Below are 15,377 nucleotides of genomic sequence, written 5' to 3'. Positions count from 1 at the left end.
TCAGATAACACTTTCCTGCTCACTTTTCTCTCACTCGACGGCCAGAACATCTAACGGTTGTTTGTGGGATATTTTTTTTTTTTTCAAACTGTATTTTGCGCCACGAAGGCTCTAGCCGCGTGAAACGAGAACTTTCACCAAGTCATCAATTTGTTTTATTGTGATTGTAAAGGCATTTCCAAAGTGCATGCAAGCCAAGGACTCCGATAGTAGGAACGGACGATGTGTATGCACTAATATCAACAGCGATTAACAATCAAAATATAAAAAAAGTCTTGAAAAAGTCCTCAAAATGTCGCACATGACAAGAAGTTGAAGCCCATGAATATGCCAAATTTGTTCTAATCTCAGTATAAGAAAAATTCCCTGATATATAGTGACTATACAGTATTTTTGTTGTGATTTTTAAATGGTCGCAGAGAATCAGTGAAGCTAAAACATTTTCACAGTCATTATTAAAAGTCTGGGGGTCGAACATCAAAAGCTTTACGTAACTGGCATCATTAAAAGACAGACAAAAGTGCTGTGGAACAACGCAATAAAGCGCTGGGCCATATGTAAATACATTTTTGTTCATTTATGCTGACAAAGAAGACATTAAAACGTATGCACATTTTTGTTTCAGTGGATAGGCCCTGTAGTTTACGTTATTAACCATAAACCAGATCAAAAAATCGGCAATCTGATCGTGAAACAGCAAATTCTGACCTGTCCTCACGCTCATGTTTAAAACTCTGAACATGTTAGAATATTGTGATGTCAAGTGAACGCAATATGTGCTCCGGGTGAATGGTAGTCACCGTTCACACAATGGCTGCAAAAACCTTCCTGTTGTGTTGTTGTCGCAGAACAAGCGCTCAGGCGCACTTCTCTGCTGTAATCATGGCTGTGTTTTGACCGTGTGTGACTCCTGCAGTGCGATCCATGAAGGCGTGACCCCCTTCAAGCAATGCTGCAAGGGCTTCTGCATCGACATTCTCAAGAGACTGGCCAAGATCGTCGGCTTCACCTACGACCTCTACTTAGTGACCAATGGAAAACACGGGAAGAAGATAGATGGAGTGTGGAATGGCATGATCGGAGAGGTGAGTTTGAGCCTCAGTGTTTACAATGTCAAAGTAAAAAGAATGCATGTATTTTTAACTGGAATAAGAGGACTTAAAGCTCCAGTATGTAAAATACAGTTTTAGCCAAAAAATAGACTAAAAAATCTCCACAAACCTGACTCGTACCCCTCCTACTTGTTTCCATGGAAATGTTGTTCCTTTAACAATATAATTCCACAGAGTGGGATACGGAGTGTGTTCCAAAGTATGGTTTAAACTTTAAATTCCATGGAATCATGCAAGTGGTGTAGCAGCAGTAGTTTAGATTTATCGTACAGAACCTTGATTATGTTACTTGTTTTACATCATGGTGATAGAGGGGGTTTTCCATGAAGCAAGATTAAGCTAAAAGCTGGTTTATTTGAACAATCCAGGCTCAACAAATCCTCTGTTCTGCTCCACTAACGTGGTTAACCAGAGTTGGCTGAGTTGCTGTAACAAACACTCAAGTTTGAACCTGGTCCAGACCAACTTAAAGGTGGTATGGACGATTTTTTTCAGCAAATTTTTAATCATATTTCCTCGTGGCGTGGATAAATCATTTATCCTGCCACGTATCAATCATAAAACGCACCTACCGCTCACCTGCAGCCGCGTCAGGCTCGTCCCCACGTTTCCGCGTGCCTAAGCGCATGGATCTATCATAATATAGTTCCCTCAGTGTACGGGGCAAAATGAAGACGGAGAAAGACAGTTCGAGCTGACGCAGAAGTGGACAGAAATCTACGGGAGACGAGCGATGCGATGCGCTCCGTCGCGCTAATAAACAAACGCACGTGTGTGTTGTATCAGTCCGCACGGGGGAGTTGCATGAGCACTTCCGCCTGAGTTCTCAAATCACCGAAAAATCGTCCATACCGCCTTTAACTATCGAGATTATATTAGCTTTGCCTCCAAGAACATCAACAGAAACACTTACATCACAAGTTCCTGCATGTGCTCTGATTAAAGTCTAAAAGTGACTTTTTATTCTTTTAATACTTTTAAGACCAGCATGTGCTCCCTGCATGAATAAAAGCCTATGGCAACATTATTTTATTAAACTGATCTCTACCTACATTTTTAAACATTTAATTGCTCTTTATTTCAAGCAGTAAAACGTTTATATTTAAACAGTAAAAAGGAAGCACATATTTTAAGGCGTGGATCTGCTGCTTTTGAACTGGTTTAGAGCGCTGAGGATGAACTTCTCCTTCAGCTCTGTCTCTCTCTCTGTGGAGCCACAGTCACATCAACGCTTTGATTGGTCAATTCTCATTACATGCAAAAAGTTCTGTTATACCTTTACTTTAAGAAGGCGACTTTATACTTAACTCAGCTCTAACCTATGCTAAAGACCCCCTCTATCTGCCCGCGGAGCGAGTGGGAGAGGAGGGAGAGGAGAGAGAGAGGGAGAGGAGGGAGAGGAGAGAGAGGAGGGAGAGGAGAGAGAGGAGGGAGAGGAGGGAGAGGAGAGAGAGGAGGGAGAGGAGGGAGAGGAGGGAGAGGAGAGAGAGGAGGGAGAGGAGAGAGAGGAGGGAGAGGAGGGAGAGGAGGGAGAGGAGAGAGAGGAGGGAGAGGAGAGAGAGGAGAGAGAGGAGGGAGAGGAGAGAGAGGAGAGAGAGGAGGGAGAGGAGAGAGAGGAGGGAGAGGAGGGAGAGGAGAGAGAGGAGGGAGAGGAGAGAGAGGAGGGAGAGGAGGGAGAGGAGAGAGAGGAGAGAGAGGAGAGAGAGGAGAGAGAGGAGGGAGAGGAGAGAGAGGAGGGAGAGGAGGGAGAGGAGAGAGAGGAGGGAGAGGAGAGAGAGGAGGGAGAGGAGGGAGAGGAGAGAGAGGAGGGAGAGGAGAGAGAGGAGAGAGAGGAGGGAGAGGAGAGAGAGGAGGGAGAGGAGGGAGAGGAGGGAGAGGAGAGAGAGGAGGGAGAGGAGAGAGAGGAGAGAGAGGAGGGAGAGGAGAGAGAGGAGAGGGAGAGGAGAGAGAGGAGAGAGAGGAGAGAGAGGAGGGAGAGGAGAGAGAGGAGAGAGAGGAGGGAGAGGAGGGAGAGGAGGGAGAGGAGGGAGAGGAGGGAGAGGAGAGAGAGGAGGGAGAGGAGAGAGAGGAGGGAGAGGAGGGAGAGGAGAGAGAGGAGAGGGAGAGGAGAGAGAGGAGGGAGAGGAGGGAGAGGAGGGAGAGGAGGGAGAGGAGGGAGAGGAGAGAGAGGAGAGAGAGGAGGGAGAGGAGAGAGAGGAGGGAGAGGAGAGAGAGGAGGGAGAGGAGAGAGAGGAGGGAGAGGAGAGAGAGGAGGGAGAGGAGGGAGAGGAGAGAGAGGAGGGAGAGGAGAGAGAGGAGGGAGAGGAGGGAGAGGAGGGAGAGGAGGGAGAGGAGAGAGAGGAGAGAGAGGAGGGAGAGGAGGGAGAGGAGAGAGAGGAGGGAGAGGAGGGAGAGGAGAGAGAGGAGGGAGAGGAGAGAGAGGAGGGAGAGGAGAGAGAGGAGGGAGAGGAGGGAGAGGAGAGAGAGAGAGGAGAGAGAGGAGAGAGAGGAGGGAGAGGAGAGAGAGGAGAGAGAGGAGAGAGAGGAGGGAGAGGAGGGAGAGGAGAGAGAGGAGGGAGAGGAGGGAGAGGAGAGAGAGAGAGGAGAGAGAGGAGGGAGAGGAGGGAGAGGAGAGAGAGAGAGGAGAGAGAGGAGGGAGAGGAGAGAGAGGAGAGAGAGGAGAGAGAGGAGGGAGAGGAGAGAGAGGAGAGAGAGGAGAGAGAGGAGAGAGAGGAGGGAGAGGAGAGAGAGGAGAGAGAGGAGAGAGAGGAGGGAGAGGAGGGAGAGGAGAGAGAGAGAGGAGAGAGAGGAGGGAGAGGAGAGAGAGGAGAGAGAGAGAGGAGGGAGAGGAGAGAGAGAGGGAGAGGAGGGAGAGGAGAGAGAGAGAGGAGAGAGAGGAGGGAGAGGGAGAGGAGGGAGAGGAGGGAGAGGAGGGAGAGGAGAGAGAGGAGGGAGAGGAGAGAGAGGAGAGAGAGGAGGGAGAGGAGAGAGAGGAGAGGGAGAGGAGAGAGAGGAGAGAGAGGAGAGAGAGGAGGGAGAGGAGAGAGAGGAGAGAGAGGAGGGAGAGGAGGGAGAGGAGGGAGAGGAGGGAGAGGAGAGAGAGGAGGGAGAGGAGAGAGAGGAGGGAGAGGAGGGAGAGGAGAGAGAGGAGAGGGAGAGGAGAGAGAGGAGGGAGAGGAGGGAGAGGAGGGAGAGGAGGGAGAGGAGGGAGAGGAGAGAGAGGAGAGAGAGGAGGGAGAGGAGGGAGAGGAGAGAGAGGAGGGAGAGGAGAGAGAGGAGAGAGAGGAGGGAGAGGAGAGAGAGGAGGGAGAGGAGAGAGAGGAGGGAGAGGAGAGAGAGGAGGGAGAGGAGGGAGAGGAGAGAGAGGAGGGAGAGGAGAGAGAGGAGGGAGAGGAGGGAGAGGAGGGAGAGGAGGGAGAGGAGAGAGAGGAGAGAGAGGAGGGAGAGGAGGGAGAGGAGAGAGAGGAGGGAGAGGAGGGAGAGGAGAGAGAGGAGGGAGAGGAGAGAGAGGAGGGAGAGGAGAGAGAGGAGGGAGAGGAGGGAGAGGAGAGAGAGAGAGGAGAGAGAGGAGAGAGAGGAGGGAGAGGAGAGAGAGGAGAGAGAGGAGAGAGAGGAGGGAGAGGAGGGAGAGGAGAGAGAGGAGGGAGAGGAGGGAGAGGAGAGAGAGAGAGGAGGGAGAGGAGGGAGAGGAGGGAGAGGAGAGAGAGGAGAGAGAGGAGGGAGAGGAGGGAGAGGAGAGAGAGGAGAGAGAGGAGAGAGAGGAGGGAGAGGAGAGAGAGGAGAGAGAGGAGAGAGAGGAGAGAGAGGAGGGAGAGGAGAGAGAGGAGAGAGAGGAGAGAGAGGAGGGAGAGGAGGGAGAGGAGAGAGAGAGAGGAGAGAGAGGAGGGAGAGGAGAGAGAGGAGAGAGAGAGAGGAGGGAGAGGAGAGAGAGAGGGAGAGGAGGGAGAGGAGAGAGAGAGAGGAGAGAGAGGAGGGAGAGGGAGAGGAGGGAGAGGAGAGAGAGGAGAGAGAGAGGGAGAGGAGAGAGAGGAGGGAGAGGAGAGAGAGGAGAGAGAGGAGGGAGAGGAGAGAGAGGAGGGAGAGGAGAGAGAGGAGAGAGAGGAGGGAGAGGAGAGAGAGGAGGGAGAGGAGAGAGAGGAGGGAGAGGAGGGAGAGGAGGGAGAGGAGGGAGAGGAGAGAGAGGAGAGAGAGGAGGGAGAGGAGAGAGAGGAGGGAGAGGAGGGAGAGGAGGGAGAGGAGAGAGAGGAGAGAGAGGAGAGAGAGGAGGGAGAGGAGAGAGAGGAGAGAGAGGAGGGAGAGGAGAGAGAGGAGAGAGAGGAGGGAGAGGAGGGAGAGGAGGGAGAGGAGGGAGAGGAGGGAGAGGAGAGAGAGGAGGGAGAGGAGAGAGAGGAGGGAGAGGAGGGAGAGGAGAGAGAGAGAGGAGAGAGAGGAGAGAGAGGAGGGAGAGGAGGGAGAGGAGAGAGAGGAGGGAGAGGAGGGAGAGGAGAGAGAGGAGAGAGAGGAGGGAGAGGAGGGAGAGGAGAGAGAGGAGGGAGAGGAGGGAGAGGAGGGAGAGGAGAGAGAGGAGGGAGAGGAGAGAGAGGAGGGAGAGGAGAGAGAGGAGGGAGAGGAGGGAGAGGAGAGAGAGGAGAGAGAGGAGAGAGAGGAGGGAGAGGAGGGAGAGGAGAGAGAGGAGGGAGAGGAGGGAGAGGAGAGAGAGGAGGGAGAGGAGAGAGAGGAGAGAGAGGAGGGAGAGGAGGGAGAGGAGAGAGAGAGAGGAGAGAGAGGAGGGAGAGGAGAGAGAGGAGAGAGAGGAGGGAGAGGAGGGAGAGGAGAGAGAGGAGGGAGAGGAGGGAGAGGAGAGAGAGGAGAGAGAGGAGAGAGAGGAGGGAGAGGAGAGAGAGGAGAGAGAGGAGAGAGAGGAGAGAGAGGAGGGAGAGGAGAGAGAGGAGAGAGAGGAGGGAGAGGAGGGAGAGGAGAGAGAGAGAGGAGAGAGAGGAGGGAGAGGAGAGAGAGGAGAGAGAGAGAGGAGGGAGAGGAGAGAGAGAGGGAGAGGAGGGAGAGGAGAGAGAGAGAGGAGAGAGAGGAGGGAGAGGGAGAGGAGGGAGAGGAGAGAGAGGAGAGAGAGAGGGAGAGGAGAGAGAGGAGGGAGAGGAGAGAGAGGAGAGAGAGGAGGGAGAGGAGAGAGAGGAGGGAGAGGAGAGAGAGGAGAGAGAGGAGGGAGAGGAGAGAGAGGAGGGAGAGGAGAGAGAGGAGGGAGAGGAGAGAGAGGAGGGAGAGGAGGGAGAGGAGGGAGAGGAGAGAGAGGAGAGAGAGGAGGGAGAGGAGAGAGAGGAGGGAGAGGAGGGAGAGGAGGGAGAGGAGAGAGAGGAGAGAGAGGAGAGAGAGGAGGGAGAGGAGAGAGAGGAGGGAGAGGAGAGAGAGGAGAGAGAGGAGGGAGAGGAGAGAGAGGAGGGAGAGGAGGGAGAGGAGGGAGAGGAGGGAGAGGAGAGAGAGGAGGGAGAGGAGAGAGAGGAGGGAGAGGAGAGAGAGGAGAGAGAGGAGGGAGAGGAGAGAGAGGAGGGAGAGGAGAGAGAGGAGAGAGAGGAGGGAGAGGAGGGAGAGGAGGGAGAGGAGAGAGAGGAGAGAGAGGAGGGAGAGGAGGGAGAGGAGAGAGAGGAGGGAGAGGAGAGAGAGAGAGGAGAGAGAGGAGGGAGAGGAGGGAGAGGAGAGAGAGGAGAGAGAGGAGGGAGAGGAGGGAGAGGAGAGAGAGGAGGGAGAGGAGGAAGAGGAGGAAGAGCCGTGTCGCTCCTCTGATCAGAATAAACAGAAAACTTAGGTGTTACAAATCAAACTCTTGTCTTGTCACGCTCTGGCTCTTCTCGTTTAGTCCGATTATCAGACACTTCACAACTGAGGCTCCTTTTGAGCTCATTCTTGGTGGTTTCATTGATCTGATCTCCCCAGATTCAGCACAAAGAGCATCTCGAACCTGAGGCCGGAATCAGCCTTGGTCAGACTCAGACTTATTTCTTTCATGGAACAACTTGAGGCTTAAGTTGGAGATGGAGCTACATTCAGCCCAGGATTTCAGGGTTAGCCTGGACTGGAAGGCCTTCATTATTTATCTTAGGATATTATTTGTGTAAATCAATTCAAATGTAAGTGTGAGGATTTGGTCCTGAACAGCAGTGCATTTTAGATTGTCTAAATAATGCTTGGCTTGGCCTTTTGTAGCAGGTTTGGCCCAGTTGATTGTTACTCACATACAGTATAAGCAATGATGTTACCACTTTAAAACAAAACAATACTAGAACTATTTTATTGCTGGAATACAAATACAAATGTAATAATTTAAATTGAATTACTACATAAAAGAGTAGAATAAGTTTCCATCAGGGCCCCCTGTTTGTGCCCCCAGAGTGCGCTTGTTAGAAACGGCCCTGCTGAGATCATGTGAGCACAATAAGCACGGCGACGGTAAACCTTTGATGGCTCTTACGATCAGAAGTATTATGCAAATATGAGAACGGGGGGCTGCGTCCAGCATCGCCCTGTCGGCTGACATGGGCCGGTCCAGGTGAAAACGGCTGGGCCATGTCTGCGGGCCAGCGAGGAAGTAGAGCAGAGCATACGAAGAGAAAGCTGAGTGGGCCGCTGAAGTGCGATATCAGAAGTGTCCGGCCCTTTGGAAGACCCCTGGTGCCCCCTATGGCCAGTCCACATATCTCCGCCCATACCCCTGTACTTGTTTAGCTACTTAGGTTATTGGGAAATTATAACCCCGGGTCATAAATGATAATCCGCTTATGGCTATGATGAAATGCTGTAGACGAGATCAGTTTTGAACTAGATTTTCTAATTACAGTCTATTTCTGTTGTTTGATCAATATTTCAGTTTGCATTGAACAACATTTAATTATCTACTTGTGCGATAATTACCGTACACAAGAAATAAAGCTAAATCTGTTCTTTCAATAATACACAAAGGACTGCAAAGAAATGATGAAATGACACTTGATTATTTTCTCAATCGCTCAATTTGACTAGCAATAACAAGCAATATAATGGATATAATGCAGTATAATGTTCATTTGAGGAAACAATCAAAGCTTTGTAGACGAATGAATCTGAACTTGTCAAATCAAAACACAAGTTGGTGTTGTTTTTTTCAGTTTGCCGTGTTTGTGCCATCGCAGAGTCACAGCCCGTGCTCCAGCTCATGGTGCCACGGGTGACCAGTTAAAACTAAGTGTCAAATCAATTGCAGTGAGAGCTAGGGCCACTTAACCAGCAGCAATCAGACGGCTGTCGTTTATTACACTCGCACTCGCACGCGTCCACTAATGGCACCAACAACCTCGCGCACGAGCCCGCTGTGGAAACCAAAGTCACGCAAACACACATTTATAATTGACATATCGCACGGAACATTGGCTATGCTACATTTGCAGTTTATGAAGGCGAGATGCCGTGATTAGTTGTGGCTACATGTTGTTAATTAGCGGTTCGTATTTGTTTGTGGAGTGTGCATGGTCTAAAAGTCTTCTCTGTGTTACTGGGAGCCTTGTTGGGCTGATAGATGAATTGTGATTTAAATGGATGCGAGTGGCACATGGCAAATGCTGCATTGATTTATCAATTTTATATCATTTCTAGAGCAGAGAATGTGTCTCTACGTTTTTTTTATTGCGTATAAAACCTGCTAATCCTGTTGTTTAGTGCATGTTATAGAATTGTGATCTATTCCATCTCTTCTATTTCTTCTTCTTTCAAACGTCAGTGTTCCTGGACATGTTTAATTGTGTACTTATTAAACATAAATTGCAATAACATTATTTGTCAGGGGGAATCCCATTTTTTTTCTAGATTAGTTCCGCGCCAGTGAATCGATCACTGTCCATGGCTCAGATGAATAGATCTCACATACGAAGGTCTCTCAATGCAATTACAAAACACATTATTGCCCTATAATTATAATTATACTAGATTTCCAAGCTGTGTGTAATCTTAGGACTCAAACTGGTTGTATTTGCGTGACCTCGTGCTCGTTTTAGTCGAGCTGGAGGAAAGACTCACCGACGTCTCGAGTCACAGAGTCAAAGAGAGGCAACTTCAACCCCAAAGATGCAATTATTGGACTTGAGAACTTTTTGTCACACACACCATCACAATGTTCAGTTAGCCTAATGTTATAAAAATGGTGCTTGTTGCTAAATCCTATAAATGTAGCGTTCATGACATTTTCACGTAGCGACTTTATCAGCAGTTTATCAGGTTTTCCCACTGCGCTTTCGGTTACTTCAGAACGTGCTGGCTCTTGCGTCTGTGGTTTCTCAAGGTGTTCGGGGTGGTTCTTGTTTGTGACGCCCATCTGTGGTTCCTCAAGGTCAGTGGTCCCCAAACTACGGCCCGCGGGCCACATCCGGCCCGTTGAGCCTTTCAATCCGGCCCGCCAAGCTTGTCCAAGTTATACTTTTTTTTTTTTTTGCTGTTGGCTTTATTTTTTTGTTGTTGATTAAGATTCAATCGTTACAGCAGAGATTTAAACCTCAGCTTGGGCCAGCGCCGTCCGTCGAGTCTTGCAAAAGTCTTGTGCAAAAACAGGTTGAGGAAGAAGTTGTTTTCAAAATCTTACGTGGAGCTTTTGATGTGCAATTCTTTGATCAGGTAATCCAGAGCTCGGGCCAAGTTGAGGGGCGGTTGCTTGTCTTTCTGTTTCGCTTTATTTTCCTCTGAAGCGTGGATATGTCAAGTTTAATGCCGATTAACAGTTCACTGGTACAGTCAGCAAGCACAGCGTTCTCTATAGTTTTCTATGTTTTTGGATTATTCCACTGACGACATTCAGGCAAGTGAGGAAATCCTCTAAAAATGTCCTAAAACATGCTTGTAGACAACATGGTAGAGGTTTAAATCTTGCACAAATACTGAATATATTGTAAAATGAATCACAAAAGACCGTAAATAAGACCCTTATTTAAAAAGGGACTGTACAAGTTTGTTTATTGTTTTACTTTTAATCTGCTTTTCTAACTGTTTCATTTAGTTTTTCTTATACCAATTTCGCATGGATCCATAACAGTCGTACATTTCTCTATATTGCTATATTATTGTGTAAAAATGCAACAGCGCATTAAAACAGCTTCATGTTTTTGTTTCCTTGTTTGTTCTACATTTATCTAATCACTGACTAGAGAAAGGAAACTCACAAATATCCTGCAGTTTTAACCCACGTTTGTATGATGAAGAACCACAATGTATGCGTTTCATTTTAGGGAAGTAACTGTATTCTGAACACCACAAAATATACAACTGTACTGTCAAAGTTAGTTTTCTGAATACTTATTTGGATACATATTCAGTTGCTCTAGTTAGTCAGTATAAAACCCTTTATTCTCCCCGTGTTTTAGGCCTTTACAAACGTGTTCTGAAATGCTTGATTCTTGTATTACTTAAACAATGGAAGAGTTTAATTACAGATAAATACCGTTTGACAAAATAGTTGCAACGCTTGCAATTTACACGTTTTCTGACAGTGTTTTCAAAATGCAAATCTATTTTAGTGCAATAAAATATCACTCTAAACTTTCTTGCGCAAATCCCCTGAATGTATGCTGTTTCAATATCTGTTATTTCCAATTAACGCTTCAATTAATATTTCATTCCTCTCAAACGGTCATGTTCCTGGACGATGTATAAATACATCACGACATTTTCACTTGCAGTCGTTTGCGTTCCCCTCAGGTGGTGTACAAGCGAGCGGACATGGCCATCGGATCCCTGACCATCAACGAGGAGAGGTCAGAGGTCGTGGATTTCTCTGTTCCTTTCGTGGAGACGGGGATAAGTGTCATGGTCTCCCGTAGCAACGGCACCGTTTCGCCGTCCGCCTTCTTAGGTAAGTGCTTGGTTTGTGCGCGGCGCCTAAGCAGTGTGCACGGTCCAATCCGATACCCTGCGGAGAAATGTGGAGTCTGCATAAACGGGTGCGGTCTTTGGCGGCTTGTTCTACATCTCGATTACCCATTACTTTTTCTAGTTGTTCTTGTCTTCACAACTTATAGTTTTACTCAGTCAGCAAACATAAAGCTCCAGTGGGCTGTTTGGATGACACACTGCGCTGAAACCATTATGGAAAAACTTTTGGGCAGAGAGCGTTTATTGCAGCCTTTAGGTTTTACTCGATGCACCATTTGAGTTTAACGTTCAGGCCGTTACAACTCATCTCCAGTCTTAAATGTTGCACTCTGCCACAATGTTACAGTAAAGCAATAATACTGAAAACAATAAGGTCGCTGACACGATCGTCCCGAAACATGATTAAACGCAGAGAACACTTTCCTAAATAAACCACTTCGTACAAACAAGATCCGATACAATAAATAATGCATGAAACACATCATCTATCTTCATTTTCACATGCTTTTATTGCTCTAAAATACCTTGGAACATATTTTTATTGATCGCTTTCACAGTTCTGACCTTAAACGTGGCTTTGGTGGCGTCAGCTACTTTTAATGCCACACTATGGAACATTCTAGGCAAAGCAATAACATATTTAAGGCCAAAATGCAGGCAAGTTTATAATGAGACTTAAATATGGTAATATTTTGGCTGCAATGTTGACAATAACAATAAGATAAGATAAGATATTCCTTTATTGTCCACACATGGAGAAATTTCATTGTTGCAACGCAGGTAGATACAGAGGAAATGGACAGATAACTTATAGGAAGTTTGAAAAACACTCTCAATAGAAGATCTGTCTCGCTGCTGCAAATAAAGGTTAATACAATAATATATAACACGATAATATTGAGCCCATAAATTACATTTCTCTTTGCTCGTTTATTGAAAGAGTGGATGTGGTTATTGTGGTTTAATAATACGAGTGTGTTTGCTCCTGCAGAGCCCTACAGTCCGGCTGTGTGGGTGATGATGTTCGTCATGTGTCTGACCGTCGTGGCTGTGACCGTCTTCATCTTTGAGTTCTTCAGTCCGGTGGGCTACAACCGCAGCCTGCAGAACGGCAAAAGTGAGTCCGAGCTCCTCCAAAACTGCTCTGAGGCTCATTATGGTCGCCGCGGGAACACTGGGTGGACACTGCTCCCATAAGACACATATTATACAGACTCACAGTGTGATGTTCCCCTCATCATGAACTCACTTGAGTTTGTGTTTGGAGCCAGCACCATCCAGCAGCAGGTGTTTGGTTGTCATGACGCTTAGAGCGACGTAAAGCCACAGCTGAGGATCTGTTCAGCACTTTTAAAACTCAAGTCAATGGAGTCAAGTTATTTTAGATCAATATTGCAGTTTAAAATAATCTACTTTTGTCACAGATCATAACTAGATTCCAGAAGAAGCTTAATATGTCTCGTGAAAAATTTTTTGAGTTGAGTCTGCTTTTTATTTATTGCTTTGTCGTTGCCTTGGTTACCACAAATCTTTGCGACCACTGAGGAGTTTTGATCAAATGTATGTATTGATTACGTTCTTCAGTGAAATACGTAAATCCAACTCAATCTTGTAATGAATACTTCCATTGATACGGTTTTGAGCCCGTGTTTCACAGAGATATTTGACTTCTTGACTTAATTCTCGGATCAGCTTTTGTTGTCATGTAATTGTTTGAGCTTAATGAGACATACAAGTGTATCAAAATATATTGTAGTCAAAAACTACTCGTTAATTCAGTCATGTTGGATTGTGTTTGTCGGTTCAGCAGTAATACGAGCTGACTAGTTTTCGAGTTATTGTTCAAATACTTTTGTACAGATACAGTATCTGTAAACTAGAACATTACAAGGTATTACATAATCATCATTTTAGTATTTCACAACATTATTACTTAGAGGTGCTATTGGTTATTCACTACATGATTCACTTTAATTCACTTTAATTAGACCTCGTGTCATCGTTTGTGTTCAGGGATGTGTCTGTGAGATATTGAGGTTGATCATGTCAGAACTTGTTTTAGTTTTAGTTTTGAACTGGAGTGGGATTATACCTGAACTGTACAAGGTTTCAGTGGTCCTTGTTTTGTAATAATAATATGTTTTGCTCACCCCCAATCTGACCCCCGCCAATCTGACCACCGCCAATCTGACCACCCCCAATCTGACCCCCGCCAATCTGACCACCGCCAATCTGACCACCGCCAATCTGACCCCCGCCAATCTGACCCCCGCCAATCTGACCACCGCCAATCTGACCACCGCCAATCTGACCCCCGCCAATCTGACCACCGCCAATCTGACCCCCGCCAATCCGACCACCGCCAATCCGACCACCGCCAATCTGACCACCGCCAATCTGACCACCGCCAATCTGACCCCCGCCAATCTGACCACCGCCAATCCGACCACCGCCAATCTGACCACCGCCAATCTGACCACCGCCAATCTGACCACCGCCAATCCGACCACCGCCAATCTGACCACCGCCAATCTGACCACCGCCAATCTGACCCCCGCCAATCTGACCCCCGCCAATCTGACCCCCGCCAATCTGACCACCGCCAATCTGACCACCGCCAATCTGACCACCGCCAATCTGACGAGATTCTCATTCTCAAGGTTTCAATCAGTCTTGGTTTCATCTTGATGTTGTCATTTAGCTGTGTTTAATCCTGATTTAGACTTGGTTTGGTTCTGTTCTTCTTCATCATCGTTACGTATAATTATATCCGAAGACCTAATGAACCTGATCTGGATGGGCCGACATGGATATTTTTTTTGCCAATACAGATATCTGATATTTCTCCTGCTGCTGTTGCCAAATATATAAATGTATAACCATTATTGCCCAATAGAGATATTTTGATTTTATTTATTTTATTTATTTTATTTATTTTATTTATTTTATTTATTTTATTTATTTTATTTATTTTATTTATTTTATTTATTTTATCCATAGCAAGGCCCACACTCTTTGGGCTCACTCTCTGGCTCACTCTCTGGCTCACTCTCTGGCTCACTCTCTGGCTCACGCTCTGGCTCACGCTCTGGCTCACTCTCTGGCTCACACTCTGGCTCACGCTCTGGCTCACACTCTGGCTCACTCTCTGGCTCACTCTCTGGCTCACGCTCTGGCTCACTCTCTGGCTCACGCTCTGGCTCACTCTCTGGCTCACTCTCTGGCTCACGCTCTGGCTCACTCACTGGCTCACTCTCTGGCTCACTCTCTGGCTCACTCTCTGGCTCACGCTCTGGCTCACGCTCTGGCTCACTCTCTGGCTCACACTCTGGCTCACTCTCTGGCTCACGCTCTGGCTCACTCTCTGGCTCACTCTCTGGCTCACTCACTGGCTCACGCTCTGGCTCACTCTCTGGCTCACACTCTGGCTCACGCTCTGGCTCACACTCTGGCTCACTCTCTGGCTCACTCTCTGGCTCACGCTCTGGCTCACTCACTGGCTCACTCTCTGGCTCACTCTCTGGTTCACCCTCTGGCTCACTCTCTGGCTCTCTTACAGAGACCGGAGGCTCGACTTTCACCATAGGGAAGTCCGTGTGGCTTCTGTGGGCCATCGTCTTCAACAACTCGGTGCCGGTGGAGAATCCCAGAGGAACGACCAGTAAGATCATGGTTCTGATCTGGGCCTTCTTCGCCGTCATATTCCTGGCCTCTTACACTGCCAACCTGGCCGCCTTCATGATCCAGGAGGAGTACATCGACACCGTGTCCGGCCTCTCGGACAAGAAGGTACGCCCTGAATACTGATGCACAAACCAAAGTACAAGACCAGTACAAGACCAATTAAAGTCCCGGCTTAATCCTTTCATTGAATATTAAAGGGATAAAAGCACTAAAAGTTCTCACATTGAATAACGTTCTATTTGCAATAAGTCCGCCACCTCGATTCATAAATCCACCGGGTTCGTAGTGATGAAAAATAAGGAGCGTTGCCGTGGCAATTAACAATTCAGAACAAAGTTTGATATCTGTCTTTTACATCTCCCTATATTTCTATCTATCTCGCTCCCGGTTGTATTCAACATTTGAGTTTTTTTTTTTAATCCCATTCAAAAGAGTTTGTTTTAAATTGTTCATCGCTATGGCAACGGCCCTAATTATTCACCATTCTGAAACCCACTGATGGACTTTTCCGGCAATAACTAACTAGAATTGTTGCGCAGATTGCTACTGATAAAAACGTTCTATCCCATTTATTTTAACGAGGCAGCAAAATAAAAACATTAATCCTGGCGCTTGTGGTCGTGGTTGTTTAAAACAAACATTTCATTGTCAAACTGTTGTGTCCGGCTACGATTGTTTTTCTCCACCAGACTTTATTCGTCCACAAGGGAAATTATTAGGACA

At 47.5% G+C, this 15,377-nt stretch overlaps 1 protein-coding gene across 1 annotated transcript in view; it reads left to right on the top strand.

The window, feature by feature from the left end:
• grin2db (glutamate receptor, ionotropic, N-methyl D-aspartate 2D, b) overlaps nucleotides 1–15,377 on the top strand; it is a 150,021-nt gene that overhangs the window by 68,114 nt on the left and 66,530 nt on the right. Inside the window, exons 8-11 of the mRNA XM_072460313.1 lie at nucleotides 917–1,085; nucleotides 10,797–10,950; nucleotides 11,962–12,087; nucleotides 14,530–14,759. Coding sequence (XP_072316414.1) covers nucleotides 917–1,085; nucleotides 10,797–10,950; nucleotides 11,962–12,087; nucleotides 14,530–14,759 — 679 coding nt within the window. The remainder of the gene's footprint in view (nucleotides 1–916; nucleotides 1,086–10,796; nucleotides 10,951–11,961; nucleotides 12,088–14,529; nucleotides 14,760–15,377) is intronic.

Source organism: Eucyclogobius newberryi, unplaced genomic scaffold, assembly GCF_026437365.1.
Source record: "Eucyclogobius newberryi isolate DKJ021-1_F unplaced genomic scaffold, fEucNew1.0.hap1 SCAF_3, whole genome shotgun sequence".
Lineage (NCBI taxonomy): Eukaryota > Metazoa > Chordata > Actinopteri > Gobiiformes > Gobiidae > Eucyclogobius > Eucyclogobius newberryi.
This window is presented reverse-complemented; position numbering and strand designations above follow the sequence as displayed.